General features: G+C 40.1%; 1 protein-coding gene across 3 annotated transcripts in view; it reads left to right on the top strand.

The window, feature by feature from the left end:
* The window catches only part of LOC132891447 (receptor tyrosine-protein kinase erbB-4-like), a 962,854-nt gene that overhangs the window by 910,289 nt on the left and 33,310 nt on the right, over window positions 1-19,255 (top strand). For all 3 annotated transcript variants that reach the window (XR_009655323.1, XR_009655322.1, XM_060928997.1), the window contains exons 21-23: window positions 6,434-6,589; window positions 9,615-9,690; window positions 16,287-16,433. Coding sequence is in view for 1 of the 3 variants with exons in the window: in XM_060928997.1 (XP_060784980.1) it covers window positions 6,434-6,589; window positions 9,615-9,690; window positions 16,287-16,433 (379 nt within the window). In the remaining 2 variants the exon portion in view is untranslated. The remainder of the gene's footprint in view (window positions 1-6,433; window positions 6,590-9,614; window positions 9,691-16,286; window positions 16,434-19,255) is intronic.

Raw genomic sequence — 19,255 nt, 5'->3', positions numbered from 1 at the left:
CCCAACTTTTTTGAGATGTGTTGCTGTCATGAAATTTCAAAATGTCTCACTTTCGACATTTGATATGTTGTCTATGTTCTATTGTGAATACAATATCAGTTTTTGAGATTTGTAAATTATTGCATTCCGTTTTATTTACAATTTGTACTTTGTCCCAACTTTTTTGGAATCGGGGTTGTATATTGATCATGGTGATATTTCTCAATCATCAGCTGTCAGGTTATAGTCCTATGAAAATCCATGACCTTGAGTTTGACATTTCAAAGTCATTCAAGGTCAAAGGTCATGGTGCCAAATGAAAGCCGATATGGCACTTCCTGTAAGTTGATGAGGGTAAATATCTGTCTACAATCAACAGTTTTCAAGTTACAGCCCTCTGAAAATCCATGACCTTGAGTTTGACCTTTCAAGGTCAAAGATCATGGTGCCCATATGGGAGTTACTATATGCTCATAATAGTAAACATCTGTCTATCAGCAACTGGTTTTGAGTTATAATGGAAAATATGTTATTTTGACCAAAAGGTTGACCTTTCCAGTGACCTTGACCTTCACCTTGACCCAATTACCACCAAAGTTTAATCAGGTAATCTACGGACCATTGCCCACCTACTCTGAAAATTTGAAGTCAATTGGCGCAACCGTCTAGATGCTAGATTTTTCACAGACAGACACACAAACCGCACTGATTACAATACCTCGCCCCGCTTACTCCATCACGGGCGAGATAATAATAAAAAAAAAAAAGTAAGAAAAGGAAAAGCTAGCTAGCAGTGTGATAAAATTAGCTAATTTATTTTGCGAGCAACATAAACCGAGACACCTAGCTCAAGCTTCACTTTCCTTCTTTTTCTTCCAGCTTGTCCCACTTATGTGTGTGGAGTTACTGCCATGTGGACCTTGACATGTCCTATTAATTGGAGCATAGTTTTACACTGGATGCTGCAACCCTCCCATTTTCCAGGCTTGGGACCAGCACCAAACAGTGGTTGGGTTCCCAGACAACCAACCATTCATACCTATGGGCAGTTTAACCCATAGGTATGAATGGTTGTATTGTCAGACCAAAGTCAATGGAATGTATTGTCAGACCAAAGTCAGATTTCCAATGAACCTGAACATAAATGAGGAGATGAAATGAGGAGTCTACTAGTCACGTCGACACAATCCATATGTTAATCCATTAAAATCCTGTGCACCAAAAGAGACTCCTCTGGATAAACAGCGGTACCGGTAAATTGCAGAACTCACAGACCCAGATGTCTGATGTATATTTCACATCTGATCACAATGAGCATCATCTTGGAAACACCAGTTCCATGAGCTGCCTTGTGAACCTTCAGGCCAATAAGGAAAGAAGCCTTTGAGCCTTGTGTCACAACGAGCTGTTCAGAGTAGGAAATAGTGAGAATAATATGCTTAATTTTATAATAGCTTTCTCAGACCCAAAGTTACTTCATTAGAAGGAACAGTCAAGAAACATCCAGAAAACATTTTATCAATGCTTAGTTTTAGGAAGATGCCAGTCATTGAGTTTTATGACGTGAGTATATGATGTAAGGGTGTGGCAGGTACCCAGACAGAAATTATGTGCATAGCTAACTTATAGGAAATATCTAAGATTGTGATGCTACATAACAGAGGAATTCAACTAAAAATTGGGGTCCAGTTACAGAAAACATTTTGCTCAGAAAGGTCATGATAAGCAGCTAACATGACTGAATGGTGAAAACCATCACCTGTAATGATATACATTCATGGTAATATAAATTAGTTGTATAGACTCTGGACAGATGAGACACACAAGTTTTGAACTTGAACTTCAGTCCAGTCATCTTTAAACAGTCTGTTTTATTCACTGACATTTTTTGTCACTTATCTCATCAGACCAGAGAGGGTCAAGGAAATAACAAATGTATGCAAGTCTGAAAATTCTTCCCTTTCTCAGTGAGCTGCCTTCAGCTAAATAAGTGACAGGCAGTACGTGCATATGAGTGACCACAACAAACCACACCAGAGGATCTGCTACTACAGAAGCACATGTGATGGTTCATGGTTAAAAAAACTAAACATCTGCCATTTTTTTCATGCGCTGATCAGTTCTGTTATTGTATTTCCAAGTTCTCAGTTCAAAACTCCTTCCTTTCACATCTGGATTTTTGGCATCCAACAGTTACGATCCATGCCCTATCATTTGAACTAAGATTAGCATAATATAATAAACAATAGACAGGGTTAATATAGTTACTGAAGACTAAAACTATCAGTTTTGTGAACTGAAATTAAAAACAAAAACATCAGGTTTAAAAAAAACAAAACAACATGAAATAAAACTAAATAGAATTGTTCTGCTTGCTGGTAATTGAATTCAATTAGAATGGCACAGTAGTGTAGTGGTTAGCACTGTCGCCTCACAGCAAGAAGGTTCTGGGTTTGAGCCCAGTGTCTGACGGGGGTCTTTCTGTGTGGAATTTGCATGTTCTCCCCATGTCTGCGTGGGTTTCCTCTGGGTGCTCCAGTTTCCTCCAAATATATGCAGCTTAGGCTAATTGGTGGCTCTAAATTGACCATAGGTGTGAATGGTTGTGTCTCTCTATGTGTCAGCCCTGCGATTATCTGGCGACTTGTCCAGGGTGTACCCCACCTCTCGCCCACAGTCAGCTGGGATAGGCTCCAGCTTGCTTGCAACCCTGCAGAGGATAAGAGGTTATGGATAATGGATGGATGAATTCAATTACCAGCAGATGATGATAGTTTGTTCCTCCGTATCTTTTTTTGTCACCATGATTATTATGCAAGGCAAGTATTTTCCACAGGTGCCAATATCTATGATTTAGCCTTCACATTTATACGTAAAATCTGTTCTTTTGCTTCTGATAGCTAATGTTGTAGTACTCAAGACTGGTTTGAAGACCACTCTGAAGGACTCAGCCTTGTCTCAGAATCAACCGCATTTTTACTTGGTCTTGTCTCGGTCTCAGACAAAGAGGACTCAGGATTTTATTTCAAGTCCAGTCAGGGCCACAACTGTGGGGATTTAACTAAACTGCCTGTGTATTGCTTGATTTATTTATTAACATAGTTACTGTGATTGGATGTAAAACTTCCTGCTTCAAATTTGACCAATACCATGACTCATTGCTAATTTGAAAATTTTCTTCCTGTTAACGGTTGTCACCCTTCCCCCACCCCTTCACACACACTGGTCTGGTCCTGGTCTTGACTCAGTCTTGCCCTGCCTTGGTCTTGACTTGAGCTCAACCCCTCAAAGTTTTGGTCTTGTCTTGGTCTCGATGCACTCTCGTCTTGGTCATGACTTGGTCTCAAATTATGTGGTCCTGACTACACCAGTACAAATAGCAGTTAGTAACTTTATCAAGGTGAACTTTGCTAATTTGAAATTTTTCTTCCTGTTAATGGCTGTCACCCCTCCCCTCTCCCACCCCTTCATGCACACTGGTCTGGTCCTGGTCTTGACTCGGTCTCACCTGTCCTTGGTCTTGGTCTTGATCTCAACCCCTCAAAGTCTTGGTCTTGTCTTGGTCTTGGTCATGACTTTGTTTCGGATTAGGTGGTCCTGACTACAGCAGTACTGATAGCGGTTACTAACTTTATCAAGGTGAACTATGGCATGTGAATGCATCGTTTCTTGTTTGTATAAACCAATAGAAAACAAAAGTGTTTATTAATAAGTAGCATGCATACCAAACTATTTCCTTGTTATTTTATGAGAGTTGGGGGCAGTGGTGGGGCTGGGTTACTGATGGAAGGTTGGTGTTTTGAACCCCAGCACCGCCAAGCTGCCCCTATTGGGCCCTTGGGTAAGGCCTTTAACCCTATCAACTCAACCTCACCACATCGACCCCATTTTGGGGGGGGGGGTGTAATAAGATTTTACGACTGTTGTTTGACACTTATAATATAAAATAGTCATCTCATTTTATTATCTCTAGCCGCTTTATCCTGTTCTACAGGGTCGCAGGCAAGCTGGATCCTATCCCAGCTGACTACGGGCGAAAGGCGGGGTACACCCTGGACAAGTCGCCAGGTCATCACAGGGCTGACACATAGACACAGACAACCATTCACACTCCCATTCACACCTACGGTCAATTTAGAGTCACCAGTTAACCTAACCTGCATGTCTTTGGACTGTGGGGGAAACCGGAGCACCCGGAGGAAACCCACACGGACACGGGGAGAACATGCAAACTCCGCACAGAAAGGCCCTCGTCAGCCACGGGGCTCGAACCCAGACCTTCTTGCTGTGAGGCGACAGTGCTAACCATTACACCACCGTGCCACCCTAAAATAGTCATCTCATTGGTATTCACCAGAGTTTATAATGGTAACATCCTTTCTTTTTTTTTTTTTATTTGAGGATTTTCTTGAAAGCAATGTTGGCACTTGAGTCTTCATAAGTATGCTGATGCTGTCATTCGATCAGAACATTTCTTCCTGTTCCCAGACAGCCTGCTAACCTTTTGAAGAAAATTTGTAACTTGCCTCTACAAACTTGCAATGAGCATCGGAGATTGCTCAGCTTTCCTCTTATAGTATGGATCAGGATTTCTTCTTGGGCTGAGAGAAAAAAAAAAAGTTTTTTCCCCTTCCAATCACATTACAATTTAAATCTCATCCATCCTGCAGCTCAAGGGCACTCGAAAGCCGCAGTCAGGGCCAATTTCTCAGAAAAGCAGAACTCTCTGGCGAAAGGCCTCCATGCTGCGGATCACACGTAAATCAATTACATGCATTGTTTACTCCTCTAGAAAATCAATGCTTTGAGTTCTCATTGTTCAGAGAGATGTGTGTCCATGTGTGAGAATCATCTAAGCAAGAAAGGCTTGATCCCTTTGCCTGTCAACAATTTTGATTAATTATCACAACAGTACAGGGTTTTTTTTTTTTTTTTTCTGGATCACAGAGATGAATGGTTGACTATGTAGACCATGTTTCAGCTGACATGTGCAGGAGATTCTCAAGACATCTGCACCTTACATTCTTAGAAATAAAGGTACTTGTAAACCTATATTTTTCCTTGTCACGATGGTGGTACCATCAAGAGTACATCACTTCCATGTAGTAAGTATCAAAACATTATAGCTTTGAAAAATAATTTAAGGTACATAAGTGGAGCTTAATGACCACTGATGTACCTTTTAAATCTTTACACTAAAAGCTACTTAAAGTACACCACATGTAGCTTCCCACGTAAAAGGGTAAAAGGTCCTGGGAAGGACCAAGGATAAAAAAAAGGGTCTGCTTGCATTACATTACATTAAGCAGATGTTGTTATCCAGAGTGATGCACAGTACACCAAACTCAGAGAAGTCTGGAGAGCAGTTGGTGGTTAGATGCCTTGCTCAAAGGCACTTTAGCCATTCCTGCTGGTCTAGGGACTCAAACCTGCAACCTTTTGATTCAAAAGCTGCATCTCTAACCATTGGGCCATGGCTCCCCCCAATGGTATCCCTCCAGTAACAAGGAATTATACAGTTTGGAACCTTTATTTCTGTATATAGTGCAAGTCAGGGTATCCAGTTTCATCTTCAAAGGACTGGTATAGGTGCAGGATTTCATTTCAACCAAGCAGGAGCAGAGTCACACTTGATAGTCCTGATATTGAAAGCCAAGTTGACCTGTTAATCAGGTGTGGCTCCTGCTTGGTTTGAATGAAAACCTGCACCCACACTGGGCCTTTGCATATAAAATTGGATAATCCTGATGTAGGTGGTGGGATTTAGCTAATATGTAGACCAGCAATAAACAATATATTACAGACATTGTTATCCAGAGCAACATACCCAGAGCAGCCAGGGGTTAGATGCCTTGCTCAAGGGCACTTCAACCACTCCTGCTAGTTCAGGGAATTGAACCAGCAACCTTTTGATCCTAAAGCTGCTTCTCTAACCATTAGGGCATAGCTTCCCTAATAGAGAATTACGAGGTGTATTTTCCTTTCTGTTTTCCAACAAATTTCATCTCCTACTGTGCTACAATTGGATAATATTTGTTTTTCACAAGCGCTCTGAAGTTTGGATGGTTCAGAAGCCATATTGGGGCAAATTGAGTATATTAGATCTGTCAGAATATGGATTAGGAGGAAATACCAATACTTTTCAAGTATACCTGGTTTGCTGTGGTTCCTATCCAGACACTCCAGCTTCTCCAGACTGCTTGTGAGGGAGAAGTATCAGCCAATCACAGTGCAGGGGACAAAATACAACAGTTGTTAAAAAGAGTCAACTTTATTTTCATTCATACCACTGCACTGTTTGAATTCCCAAGTCTGATTAATAATAAGATAAGGTCTTGACAGTAAAGGGCTATGTTTTTAGGCTGAGTGGCTCTCCATGATTTTAGTATCCTTTGCTATTTCCTGTAATTTCAGCCCTTTCTGATAGTTTGCTCTCTGTTCTTCACCTTCACAGGGCATGATGTATCTGGAAGAGCGGAGGCTGGTGCACCGAGACCTGGCAGCCAGGAACGTTCTGGTCAAATCCCCTAACCACATCAAGATCACAGACTTCGGATTGGCGAGGCTTCTGGATGCTGATGAAAAGGAATACAATGCAGATGGGGGGAAGGTCAGTGCATCTTGTGGTGTCTGCCTGGTTTGTTGGTGTGCGTGTTGTTTCCAATTTGGCTCTTCTGCGACTCGGGAGTTAGCAGGTGTGCTCTGTGTCTGACAGCAAAATGAGTTAATCCGATGTTGTTTGGAGGTAATCGAAAGATGCGGCAAGCTTAATATGCATCCCTTGATGGTCTCTTGGTTTTAGAAACACTGGCTGGTATGACAGGTTAATTTACAGCACTCACTACATAATCAACTTGTAAATTAGGTGTCCCACAAGAGCCCGCATTCCTTTCATCCATATTCAAGCAGTCGCTCTGCACATCTCAACTCCCACTGTTATTCTCTTCCTGTCTCACTTTCTTATTCCAAACCCCAGAGTCAAACATTGCAAGCTTGCCTGTGTCCTTTCTTGAACCCTATATTGGCCAGATGATTGTTGGAGTGTGTGCAACTGTGCCATGCTGTTCTCTTATAAATGGGAACTGCACGCTTCTTCACTCCCCCATGTAACAATCAATTCTGCCTCAAAGTGAATCAAACCTTTCCATTTAACTCTAACAAGCTGTAATGCGGAGCCCTACATGTTTGCTCTCTCTTGAGGAAGATGCTTTAAATCTCTTCGAAAACTGAACTGATGCAGACAAGTACAACATGTTCCCCATTTTAAAAAGGAAGTCTGGCTTTAACAGCTCTGTTTAGCTCTGTGTTCGAGTTAAGTGTTTGATTAAGAGAACAGAGATGGGCGAATATCAAGGATTAACAGGATATTTGGCTTATGGTGGCTCTGGCTTTTGCCATATATGTATAATAGCTCTAACCTTAATATTGTTATGATATTACAGTATGTCAATGATTGTATGTTTATTTTAATTAGATTTTCTGCTTTTTCAAATTGGACCAGTACTATTCAGTTTTATATTAGATACTTGAGAGGTAAAGAGAGGCGGAAGTCTCTCAGGACCCATACCTTGGAGCAAATTGTGTTAGCTAGCGAACTAGATTTTTGGATAACCTGCTAGAGATAAGGCCTCCAAAACCACAGGTTTACAAAAGCAACTCCAAAATTTCTCTGAAAATGATAAATCCCAGAACTAATACCCAACATTAAGCTAAACATTTAACATAAAGATAATAAGATCCCTTCCATCATTTGCTAGAAAATGTAGATATAAGGCTCCTAACACTCCAAGTTTACACTGGTCAATCCAAAACATTGAGCTAATACCATATGAGTGAGGTCTCCTCACTCTAGCAGGGTTCTCCAGAAAATCTGAAGTAGCTGGCTAAAAAAAAGCTGCTGCAGCACGCCAACAGCACACTAATGTGAGGAGGGTCTAGGGGCATTCCCCCAAAAAAATATTTTTGAAATTTATATGCCTTCTGGTGGCTTCTTGTGTATTCTCAGCTAGTAAATGACTAACCATTTCCCTGTAAAATACTTGCAAAATATCTATCAAATTTCCCTCCAGATGTTTGCATGCGGTGGCACTGTGGTGTAGTGGTTAGCACTGTCACCTCACAGCAAGAAGGTCCTGGGTTTGAGCCCAGTGGCTGACAAGGGCCTTTCTGTGTGGAGTTTGCATGTTCTCCCCGTGTCTGCGTGGGCTTCCTCTGGGTGCTCTGGTTCCCCCCACAGTCCAAAGACATGCAAGTTAGGCTAATTGGTTGCTCTAAGTTGACTGTAGGTGTGAATGTAAGTGTGAATGGTTGTTTGTCTCTATGTGTCAGTCCTGCAATGACCTGGTGACTTGTCCAGGGTGTACCCTGCCTCTCACCCATAGTCAGCTGGGATAGGCTGCTACAGATAATGGATGGATGGATGGATGGATGGATGGATGTTTGTTTGTGTGCTTGGCTTTCTCAGTTATCCTCTGTAGTATACTGCCTGGCTCTATAACATAACTGCATTATGTTAAGGCGAGGTCACATGATCCAGCTCAGCCAATCAGAGCACGAGAATTGATCAACAAATATGGCATTGCTTCTGGTCACGCTAGACCCAAATCGAAGACAGTTTCGTGGTGGAATAATTGGATTTGCAGCAAATTATGGGCAGCGGAGATGATATACTGTAAATCACTTGAACACTGAAAGGCAAGCTTTTATTTTTTTCTGGGATCAAGTAGCTGGTGCAGACTGTCTGTGTAGGCGGAGAAGACCGCCGGTCGCCGGCGCTTGTGGACATCTCTGCTCTAGTATCGCTAGCTAGTTGAAAACTGAAAAAAAAGGCATATAACTGAAGTTATGACTATAGAATTAGCAGATAGATTAGAAAAGCTAGCTAGGGTTCTTTTAAGTACAAGACCTCAATCACATGACAGTATGGGCTAAAAGTACAAGTCTTCAATTTATCTCTAGCATCCTTAGCTAGTACAAAATTGTTTGATGCAAACAGGTGAATTATGAATGTGGCTGTCCAAATAAAAGGAGTAAATAAAAATGTCTAAGTTAAAGCTGCAATCTACCTGGATGGATGGATGGCTGGCTGGATGGATGTTGTGACTGGATAAGTACTCACCCTGAACCAGAGGCCACCGATCATCATGATGCTACCACAACCATGTTTCACTTGCAGTGCGGGGTTTCTGGCAAACTAAAATAAACAGATATTAAGCCAAATAGCTTTTAAAATGGTGCTAAATAATTAAACATGGACTAGTTTTCCACATATGATGCATGACTGGTAGTGTCCACTCCGAGCTAGCTAACTAATGTCTAGCATGATAAAGCTATCGATGGAAACCTGATCTCCTGAGAAATCTGACTGAATTCAAACATTCAAGATGGCTGGGTTTTGTACCCAGATTCAATATTCTTTACAAATGAAGGCATAAGAAAAGGTACAAATTCAAACCCAGTGCCTACGTTTAACCTTCAAACATTTTAATACAAATTGAGGCAGGAGATTTTTTTTTTCCATTCTCAGCAAATTCAAGTCACATAAGAATGATGTGCATGGAGCCCATTACTGAATACCCATAATGCCATGTTTTATCCTTGTAATTTCCCTAAATATGGAAACCATTACTTTCCAGATGCCTATTAAATGGATGGCCTTGGAGTGTATCCACTACAGGAAGTTCACCCACCAGAGTGATGTCTGGAGTTATGGTAAGTATGTTAAACATGTGGTACCATCATCTGCAGCTCTGATATGTGTCAAGATTAAAGAAGTCAAACAAATGGATGTCGAAAGCCATTAAAACACATCCAGTGATAAATTTATCTCTAGATTGTGTAGCTGTTTTTTATGGATGCTTATTATTTCTTCCAAAAGCACTTGAGCACTTATGAAGAAACACCTTCAGCACTCATCCTCTGAGTGTGTGTTCTACTCTTTTGCTGTGCTGTTGCATGCATTAGTTTCTTGCAAACTCATCTTCTTTGGCCTGTAATACATCATTTAATATGGTATGCTCTGTTACGAGTGTATTTTAGAAAATAGTTGTAGGTTATGATTAGACATGAGTAAAGGACATGATGTTGGCTTATCCAGAGAGAGGAACTTATTCATTCTTGCTCCTTCGCCTCATTTAAACACAGGGCAAAAACAAAGACATGAGAGAGTATGTACAGTGGCAGCCATTGAATTTGTTCCACGTTTCCGTGACTGGCCCTCAGCAGGCCCCTGACTGGTTCGTGACTGTCCGCCAATTGGTCCGTGCAGATAATTTATCCCCCACAATGACGTAGTCAATACATTCCTGACTGGTGACGCCCCTAAGCAGCTTGTGTGAAAACCAGCTGCTATCCCTCATTTTTCCACGGGGAGGAGCAGTGATTGTCCGTTTCACAAAGCAGGTTTATCAAATGCTGAGAACAGCTGATTTCAGTTAGTTAATTCAACCCGGAGGAGTTTCACCGTGAGTTAAAAAGCCATAAGATTTTAATGCGCTCATACAGCGAGTTTGAATATGTTTATATATAATTGAAATAAAAGATAGATTGATTGATTGAAGTGCGCATGCTCTCTACATAAACACTATCTAGTGCAGCATGGATAGGCATAAATAAATAAATAAATAAATACAGCCTCCGCTACTGTCTAGTCCTGGGGAGGCTCGGCGTAGGCCACTGATGAAACTATTTGGCTGTCCTACTACTAGGCAACTACAAGTACAGTCTGCTTTACAACCTCAAATCAGAAAAAAAGTTGATACGGTGTGGAAAATGCAAATAAAAAAGAGAAAGCAGTGATTGCTAAATTTACTTTGGCTTGTATTTCATTTCAACCCAAAATATTTCATGTTTTGTTGGTCAGCTTCATTTTATTTGTTAATATACATCCATTCCTGCATTTCAGGCCAAAAACACATTCCAAAAAAAGTTGGGACGGGACAATTTAGGGCTGGTAATGAGGTAAAAGTATTAAATAATGATATGATTTGAAACAGGTGATGTCAACAGATGACTGTAATCATGATTTGGTACAAAATCAGTATCCAGGAAAGGCCTAGTCTTTGAGGAGCAAAGATGGGACGAGGCTCTCTAGCTTGTCAACAAATGCGTGAGAAAATGATTGAAAATTATTTTAAAAATAATGTTCCTCAAAGAAAGATTTGGATATTTCACCCTCTACGGTGCATAATATCATTAAACGATTCAAGGAATCTGGAGGAATTTCAGTGCATAAAGAGCAAGGGCTCAAGCCTAATCTGAACACCTGAGAGGGCACTGCATCAAGAACCGTCATTCATCTATAGCTGATAGAACCACATGGGCTTGGGATTACTCTGGGAAACATTTGTCAAGCTACAATACAGAGTAACATCCACAAACACCAGTTAAAACTTTACTGAACAGAAACCTTATATTAACCTTATAGATTAACTGTGTTCAGAAGTTCTCTGGACTCAGAGGCATCTGGGATGGATCATCACACAGTGGAAATGTATATTGTAGTCAGATGAATCAGGATTCCAGGTCTATTTTGGAAGAAATGGGCGCCGTGTGCTCCGGACCAAAGAGGAAAAGGATCATCCAGACTGTTACCAGGAACAAGTCCAAAATCCAGGGTGTGTCAGTGCCCTTGGCAAAGGTAACTTACACTTCTGTGATGGAGCATTAATGCAGAAAAGTACACTGAGATTTTGGAGCAACATATGCTGCCTTCAAGACGATATCTTTTCCAGAGAGATTTCAACAAGGCAATGCAGAATCACATTCTGCACACATTACAAAGGCGTGGCTGTGGAAGAAGAGGGCGTGTCCCGTCTGTCCCCAATAGAGAATGTGTGAGAAATTCTGAAATGAAAACTATGACGACAACCTCATACTGTTACACATCTTAAGACCTGTTTGCAGGAAGAATGGGACAAAATATCACCTGAAACGCTTCATCACTTGGTGTCTTCAGTCTCTAAATATCTTTTAAGTGTTGTGAGAAGGAATGGGAATGTTATAAAGTGCTAAATGCTTTACTATCCAAAATTTTTTGAAATGTGTTACAAGAATCAGAATTGAAATGTGTTTATTTAAAAAAAAAAAAAATCCATGAGGTAAAACGTCAGATATTGTGCTGTTGTATCGTTTTGTATGCAGTACAGGTCAAAGATTATTTACAAATCATTGTTTTCAGTTTTAATTTCAACTTCAACATACCGTTGAACTTTTTCATACCTTTCATGAAGTTTTACCGAGGGCACAAGTATAACAAGTTTTCGGTGTTTATTTATTTATTTATTTATTTATTTAATTAATTCCTGGGATAGAGTTGTATTTAGCTCCCAGGTATGAACAAACTCTGAGTGTCTGATCTGCGTGGAAAAAGAAAAAAAAAGCTTTGCTTGCTGTAATAAGTAATTGTTGTTGTCCACTTGTATTGTATTTTTACCTTACATCAGATTGGACACCAAATATTGTTATGTACATGATCTTTTTAAAGCCTCACTTGAACTCTTAGAATTAACAGGCCGTTTTCGTTACTGTGCATTTCAGCCTGATGTACACTGCGTTTTAACCTTAAGTACATATAAACTGTATAGTAAACTCCAGGAGACAAATGTTGGCATGTGTTCAAGTTGATATGCTTAAGATGGTGAAATACATAATAGAAATGTTACAAAATAAGAAGCTAAGCTTACATCAAAATGAGAATGTTATCAAGCTTTGGATGAAAACTAGAGACCAGTGTAATTAAGCGAGACACTAGAGTTGCTGGTTTTGAAAACCACAAATCATGTAAAAGCTAAAAATGTAAAGGGATCCTCCAGCAGATTTATCCTCAAACTTATTTTAAAGCTAGACTGCCTGTCAATTGCATAAAATCAGTGAAATGTAGTTCCCTCTGAAATTTGGTCATTGTGATATATGTTTATTTCTGTAATATCTCAAAACTATCAGGCGATTCTGTGGCTGGGAAGTTATTTAATTTGAGGGGATTCCTGAGCAAATAATGTGCATGAAATCGCTCGCTTTGCGCAGTCAAGCACACTGCGTGTGTGTGTGCGCATGCGCAGGTGCGTGCACTGACAGTTCCATCATCCTGTCGCTAAACAAACAGCTGATCACACCGAGGTGCTCGCTGAGCGCCGATATTTATTAGTCTGGTCCTGCGTTTCCTTTCCTTCATATATAACATAACGTCTTTTCTTCTCACTTTCTTTCCGTTACTGTGGTCAGTCTTTCACGTTTCATTCGCACACTCACGTCCTCCGTTTTTCTCTCTTGTTTCAAATTTGTATCCCACAATGCCTTGCGCAAACGGGGAAAGCCCACCACGTCATGCATGATGTAGTATCTGGAATTGGGTCATGGTGAAGCAGGAAAAAATAGTGGAGAATTTAGATCCACGTGGCCCTGAAGTCATTAATTGTTCTATTAAAAAAAAACAATAAAATTGGAAGTCTGATTTGAATTCAGTAGCTTTCAGGCCACTGAACAAAAATAATTGGATGTCAGGGAAAATTCTTTTTATGACGTACACTTAAAATCTGAAAGGCAGTCTACCTTTAAGTAAAAGTAGTCGCAGATTTCAAAAATCACTTTTATTTTCAGAGATCAAATGGTGTTCAAGAAAAATTAGTTTTCTTTAAAATGCCAGATGGGCTTCCTGCGGTGGTGACTTATGTGATGACGTCAGGTAGTGGTCACTTGGAGCAACTCAGCTGTTCATATTCTCTGTTGACATTGTACGTAGTTTTGCTAGTTTTACAAGTATTTTACTAAATTTATCAGTTTTTAAATAAGTATGCCTCATTGTGGAGCATATAAATGCCACAATGATGCTAAAAAGAAAGCACAAGCTGGAATTAGACCACATTTCCACAGAGAAAATGCAAAGTGTCACCAACAGAAACTGGATCAGACATGAGACCTCGCGCTGCAAAATCTTTTTCCCCCATGACCTACATGGTTCTGGGTAGATTAACAAAGAGAGAGTGTGGCATGGTTTAAAACAGATATTTTAGAGCGCAAATTGTTATGTCGCACTGCGAGTTGAGCCATTTTAAACTGAGATTTTAGAGCGTGCAGCCATATACACTCCACACACTTTGCCACACACATACACTTTCTGTAGATCATGTAAAAAAAAAAAAAAGGCATTGCAGCACGAGGTCTCATATCTGATCCAGTTTCTGTTGGTGACACTCTGTTCCAGCTGATCACGCACACTGTGCATTTTCTCTGTGGAAAAGCGGTCCAGTTCCAGCTTGTGCTTTCTTTTTAGCATCATTGTGGCATTTATATCCTACACAATGAGGCATACGTATTTAAAAACTGATAAATTTGATAAAATACTTGCAAAACTATGATGTAAACAGAGAATATAAACAGCTGAGTTGCTCCAAGCAACCACTACCTGATGTCCATCGCATACGTCACCACTGCAGGAATCCTATCTGGCATTTTAAAGAAAATTCAGTTTTATCGAATGCTATTTGGTCTCCGAAAATGAAAGTTTGAGAATAAATCCGCTGGAGGATCCCTTTAACGCTACAAAAATATGTTTGAGTTGATGTTTTGGTATCAATCAGAGCAGTAATTTCCAGATCCTGGGTGTTTACAGTGCCTTGGAAAAGTATTCATCCCCCTTGGTGTTTGTCCTCTTTTGTTGCATTACAAGCTGGAATTAAAATGGATTTTTGGAGGGTTAGCACCATTTGATTTACACAACATGCCTACCACTTTAAAGGTGCACATTTTTTTTTTTATTGTGACACAAACAATAATTAAGATGAAAAAACAGAAATCTGGAGTGTGCATAAGTATCCCCCCCACCCCCAAGTCAATACTTTACAGAGCCACCTTTTCCTACAAAAGCTAGATGTGCTAAGCTAATAGAGACATACCCCAAGAGAGAATTCTCTTGGGGTATGTCTCTATTAGCTTAGCACATCTAGCCACTGGGATTTTTGCCCATTCCTCAAGGCAAAACTGCTCCAACTCCTTCAAGTTAGATGGGTTGCGTTGGTGTACAGCAATCTTCAAGTTATCCCACAGATTCTCAATTGAATTGAGGTCTGGGCTTTGATTAGGCCATTCCAAGACATTTAAATGTTTCCATTTAAATCACTCCAGTATAGTTTTAGCAGTATGTTTAAGGTCATCGTCCTGCTAAACCATGAACCTTCATCCCAGTCTCAAACCTCTGGCTGACTGAAGCAGGTTTTCCTCCAGAATTGCACTATATTTAGTGCTATCTATCTTTCCTTCAGTCCTGACCAGCTTTCCTGTCCCTGCAGATGAAAAATATGATGCTGCCACCACCATGCTTCATTGTAGGAATGGTGTTCTCAGGGTGTTTGGTTTGTGCCATACATGGCATTTCCCATGATGGCCAAAAAGTTCAATTTGTGTGTCATTTGACCAGAGAATCTTTTTCCATGTGTTTGGGGAGTCTGCCACATGCTGTTGGTCAAACTCCAAATATGTTTTCTTAAGCAATGGCTTTTTTCTGGCCACTCTTCCATAAAGCCCCGCCCTGTGGAGTGTATGGCTTAAAGTGGTCCTGTGGACAGATATTCCTCTCTCCACTATGGATCTTTGCAGCTCCCTCAACGTTATTGTTGGTGTCTTTGTTCCATCTCTGATTAATGCCCTCCTTGCCCGGTCTGTGAGTTTTGGTGGGCGGCCTTCTCTTGACAGGTTTGTAGTGGTGCCATATTCTTTCCATTTTGCTATAATGGATTTAATGCTGCTCCCTGGGATATTCAAAGTTTGGGATATTTTTTTATGACCCAACCCTAATCTTATACTTCTCCACAACTTTGTCTCTGACCTGTTTGGAGGCTCCTTGGTTCTCATGTTGCTTGCTTAGTAGTGTTGCAGAGTCAGGGTCCTTCCAGAACAGGTTGATTTATACAGACATCATGTGACAGATCATGTGACACTTTGATTGCACACAGGTGGATCTTAATCAACTAATTATGTGACTTGGTTGGACCAGCTCTTATTTAGGGGTTTCATATGAAAGGGGGTGAATACTTATGCACACTCCAGATTTCTGTTTGTGCATCTTAATTATTGTTTGTGTCACAATAAAAAAACAATGTGCATCTTTAAAATGGTAGGCATGTTGTGTAAATCAAATGGTGCTCACCCCCCCCCAAATCCATTTTAATTCCAGCTTGTAATGAAACAAAACAGGACAAAAACCAAGGGTAATGAATAGTTTTGCAAGACACTATATCTGCAGCTCTCTGTTCTCACATTTCCGTCATATCAGTTGATGAACCATTTTGGATATCTACCTTTTTTTCTTCCAGGAGTGACTATTTGGGAGCTGATGACGTTCGGAGGCAAGCCCTATGATGGAATTCCCACACGTGAGATTCCTGACTTGCTTGAGAAAGGAGAACGACTCCCTCAGCCGCCCATCTGCACCATCGACGTCTACATGGTCATGGTGAAATGTATGAACACTTACTCATTTCTTTTCGTTCCTCTGCTGTCCTTCAGCATTGCACGGTGTTCAATGTCTGCGGATCGTCCAACTACATTCAAAGTCATTAACGCTTAAACGGCTTGCTGATGGAAAAAATCCCAAGGACACACAAAGAAATGAGAAATTAATAATAACAATAATAATAATAATTTTAAAAATACAATTGGAATACATATACATACTTGCACGCTCATCACACACTATGAAGGTCATCACAGTAACCTCTACTCCACAATTTATGTCTCTCACATCCCCACATCAGTCACACATCATTGCCGGACTCCATAAAAACACACTGCATGACTACATTCTGCATTATGAGAAGTGATAGTGTTTAATAAGAGTGTTTGTTTTAATTTAACTTTCCCTGCCAGCTAGGAGACGGGATGGTCTCGAGTTATTGTAAAGTGCAATTTTTTTTTTTTCGGTTGTTAACATTGAATTTTAATGTGGCCTTTTAGTATCTGACACTTTTTTGGAACTTTTTTGGAACAGTTTGTACTTTGAATATCAAGAAACTAATAGCATAATCAAGAAAAAAACCCTCATTATTAATTTAGGAAATAACGCTGAGCACATGAGATTTTACTTTGCAATCTGACTGCAGTCTAAGATCTGATGAAGTGACATGCTGTATCATATGTGAAATTAGCTGTTTGTTTCATCAAATGTTTAAAATCCATTATTATTATTATTATTATTATTATTATTATTATTATTATGGTCTTCTCCAATAATTGGTTCAAAAGACACACAAACATCACAAAGTCTGATCTCATAGAATTATTAAAAATAAATTTTTTTAATTCGATGGTGTGCTATACAAGCACGTAGATGGCATAGCAATGGGCTCACTTTTGGGTCCACTTCTGGACAATACATATTTTATGTTGGATAGAAGACAGCTTGGAACAAAATGACAGACTTCCTCCATTACACAATAGATACACTGATGACACTCTGGCACTAATGGACAGTGTCTCTTCAGCTGAGACATTTCTCCAAACTTTGAATGAATGCCATTTCTCTTTGAGTTTTACCATCCCATACCAAGCTGCCCTTCCTCGGCTTTGAAATCATCAAGAATGGCTGTAAACTTAATATAAAGGTTTGCAGAAAGTCCACAAACACTGGGCTCTTGCTGCATTATCAAAGCTATATGGATCACAGGTACAATGGTGCTTGAAAGTTTGTGAACCTTTTAGAATTTTCTATATTTCTGCATAAATATGACCTAAAACATCATCAGATTTTCACATAAGTCCTAAAAGTAGATAAAGAGAACCCAGTTAAACAAATGAGACAAAGATATTCTACTTGGCCATTTATTTATTGAGGAAAATGATCCAATATTACATATCTGAGTGGCAAAAATATGTGGACCTTTGCTTTCAGTATCTGGTGTGACCCCCTTGTGCAGCAATAACTGCAACTAAACGATTCCGGTAACTGTTGATCAGTCCTGCACACCGGCTTGGAGGAATTTTAGCCCATTCCTCCGTACAGAACAGCTTCAACTCTGGGATGTTGGTGGGTTTCCTCACATGAACTGCTTGCTTCAGGTCCTTCCACAACATTTCCATTGGATTAAGGTCAGGACTTTGACTTGGCCATTCCAAAACATTAATTTTATTCTTCTTTAACCATTCTTTGGTAGAACGACTTGTGTGCTTAGGGTCATTGTCTTATTGCATGAGCCACCTTCTCTTGAGATTCAGTTCATGGACAGATGTTCTGACATTTTACTTTAGAATTTGCTGGTATAATTTAGAATTCATTGTTCCATCAATGATAGCAAGCCATCCTGGCCCAGATGCAGCAAAACAGGCCCAAACCATAATACTACCACCACCGTGTTTCACAGATGGGATAAGGTTCGTACACTGGAATGCAGTTCTTTCCTTTCTCCAAACATAACACTTCTCATTTAAACCAAAAATTTCTATTTTGGTCTCATCCATCCACAAAACATTTTTCCAATAGCCTTCTGGCTTCTCCACGTGATCTTTAGCAAACTGCAGATGAGCAGCAATGTTCTTTTTGGAGAGCAGTGCCATTGGCTTTCTCCTTGCAACCCTGCCATGCACACCATTGTTGTTCAGTGTTCTCCTGATGGTGGACTCATGAACATTAACATTAGCCAATGTGAGAGAGGCCTTCAGTTGCTTAGAAGTTACCATGGGGTCCTTTGTGACCTCACCGACTATTACACGCCTTGCTCTTGGAGTGATCTTTGTTGGTCGACCACTCCTGGGGAGGGTAACAATGGTCTTGAATTTACTCCATTTGTACACAATCTGTCTGACTGTGGATTGGTGGAGTCCAAACTCTTTAGAGATGGCTTTGTAACCTTTTCCAGCCTGATGAGCATCAACAACGCTTTTTCAGGTCCTCAGAAATCTCCTTTGTTCATGCTATGATACACTTCCACAGACATGTGTTGTGAAGATCAGACTTTGATAGATCCCTGTTCTTTAAATAAAACAGGGTGCCCACTCACACCTGATTGTCATCCCATTGATTGAAAACACCTGACCTTCAAATTAACTGCTAATCCTAGAGGTTCACATACTTTTGCCACTCACAGATATGTAATATTGGATCATTTTCCTCAATAAATAAATGACCAAGTGTAATATTTTTTGTCTCATTTGTTTATCTGGGTTCCCTTTATCTACTTTTAGGACTTGTGTGAAAATCTGATGATGTTTTAGGTCATATGCAGAAATATAGAAAATTCTAAAGGGTTCACAAACTTTCAAGCACCAATGTATAAGAGATCCTTGTTAA

This window comes from Neoarius graeffei, chromosome 9, assembly GCF_027579695.1.
Source record: "Neoarius graeffei isolate fNeoGra1 chromosome 9, fNeoGra1.pri, whole genome shotgun sequence".
In the NCBI taxonomy this organism is placed as follows: domain Eukaryota; kingdom Metazoa; phylum Chordata; class Actinopteri; order Siluriformes; family Ariidae; genus Neoarius; species Neoarius graeffei.
This window is presented reverse-complemented; position numbering and strand designations above follow the sequence as displayed.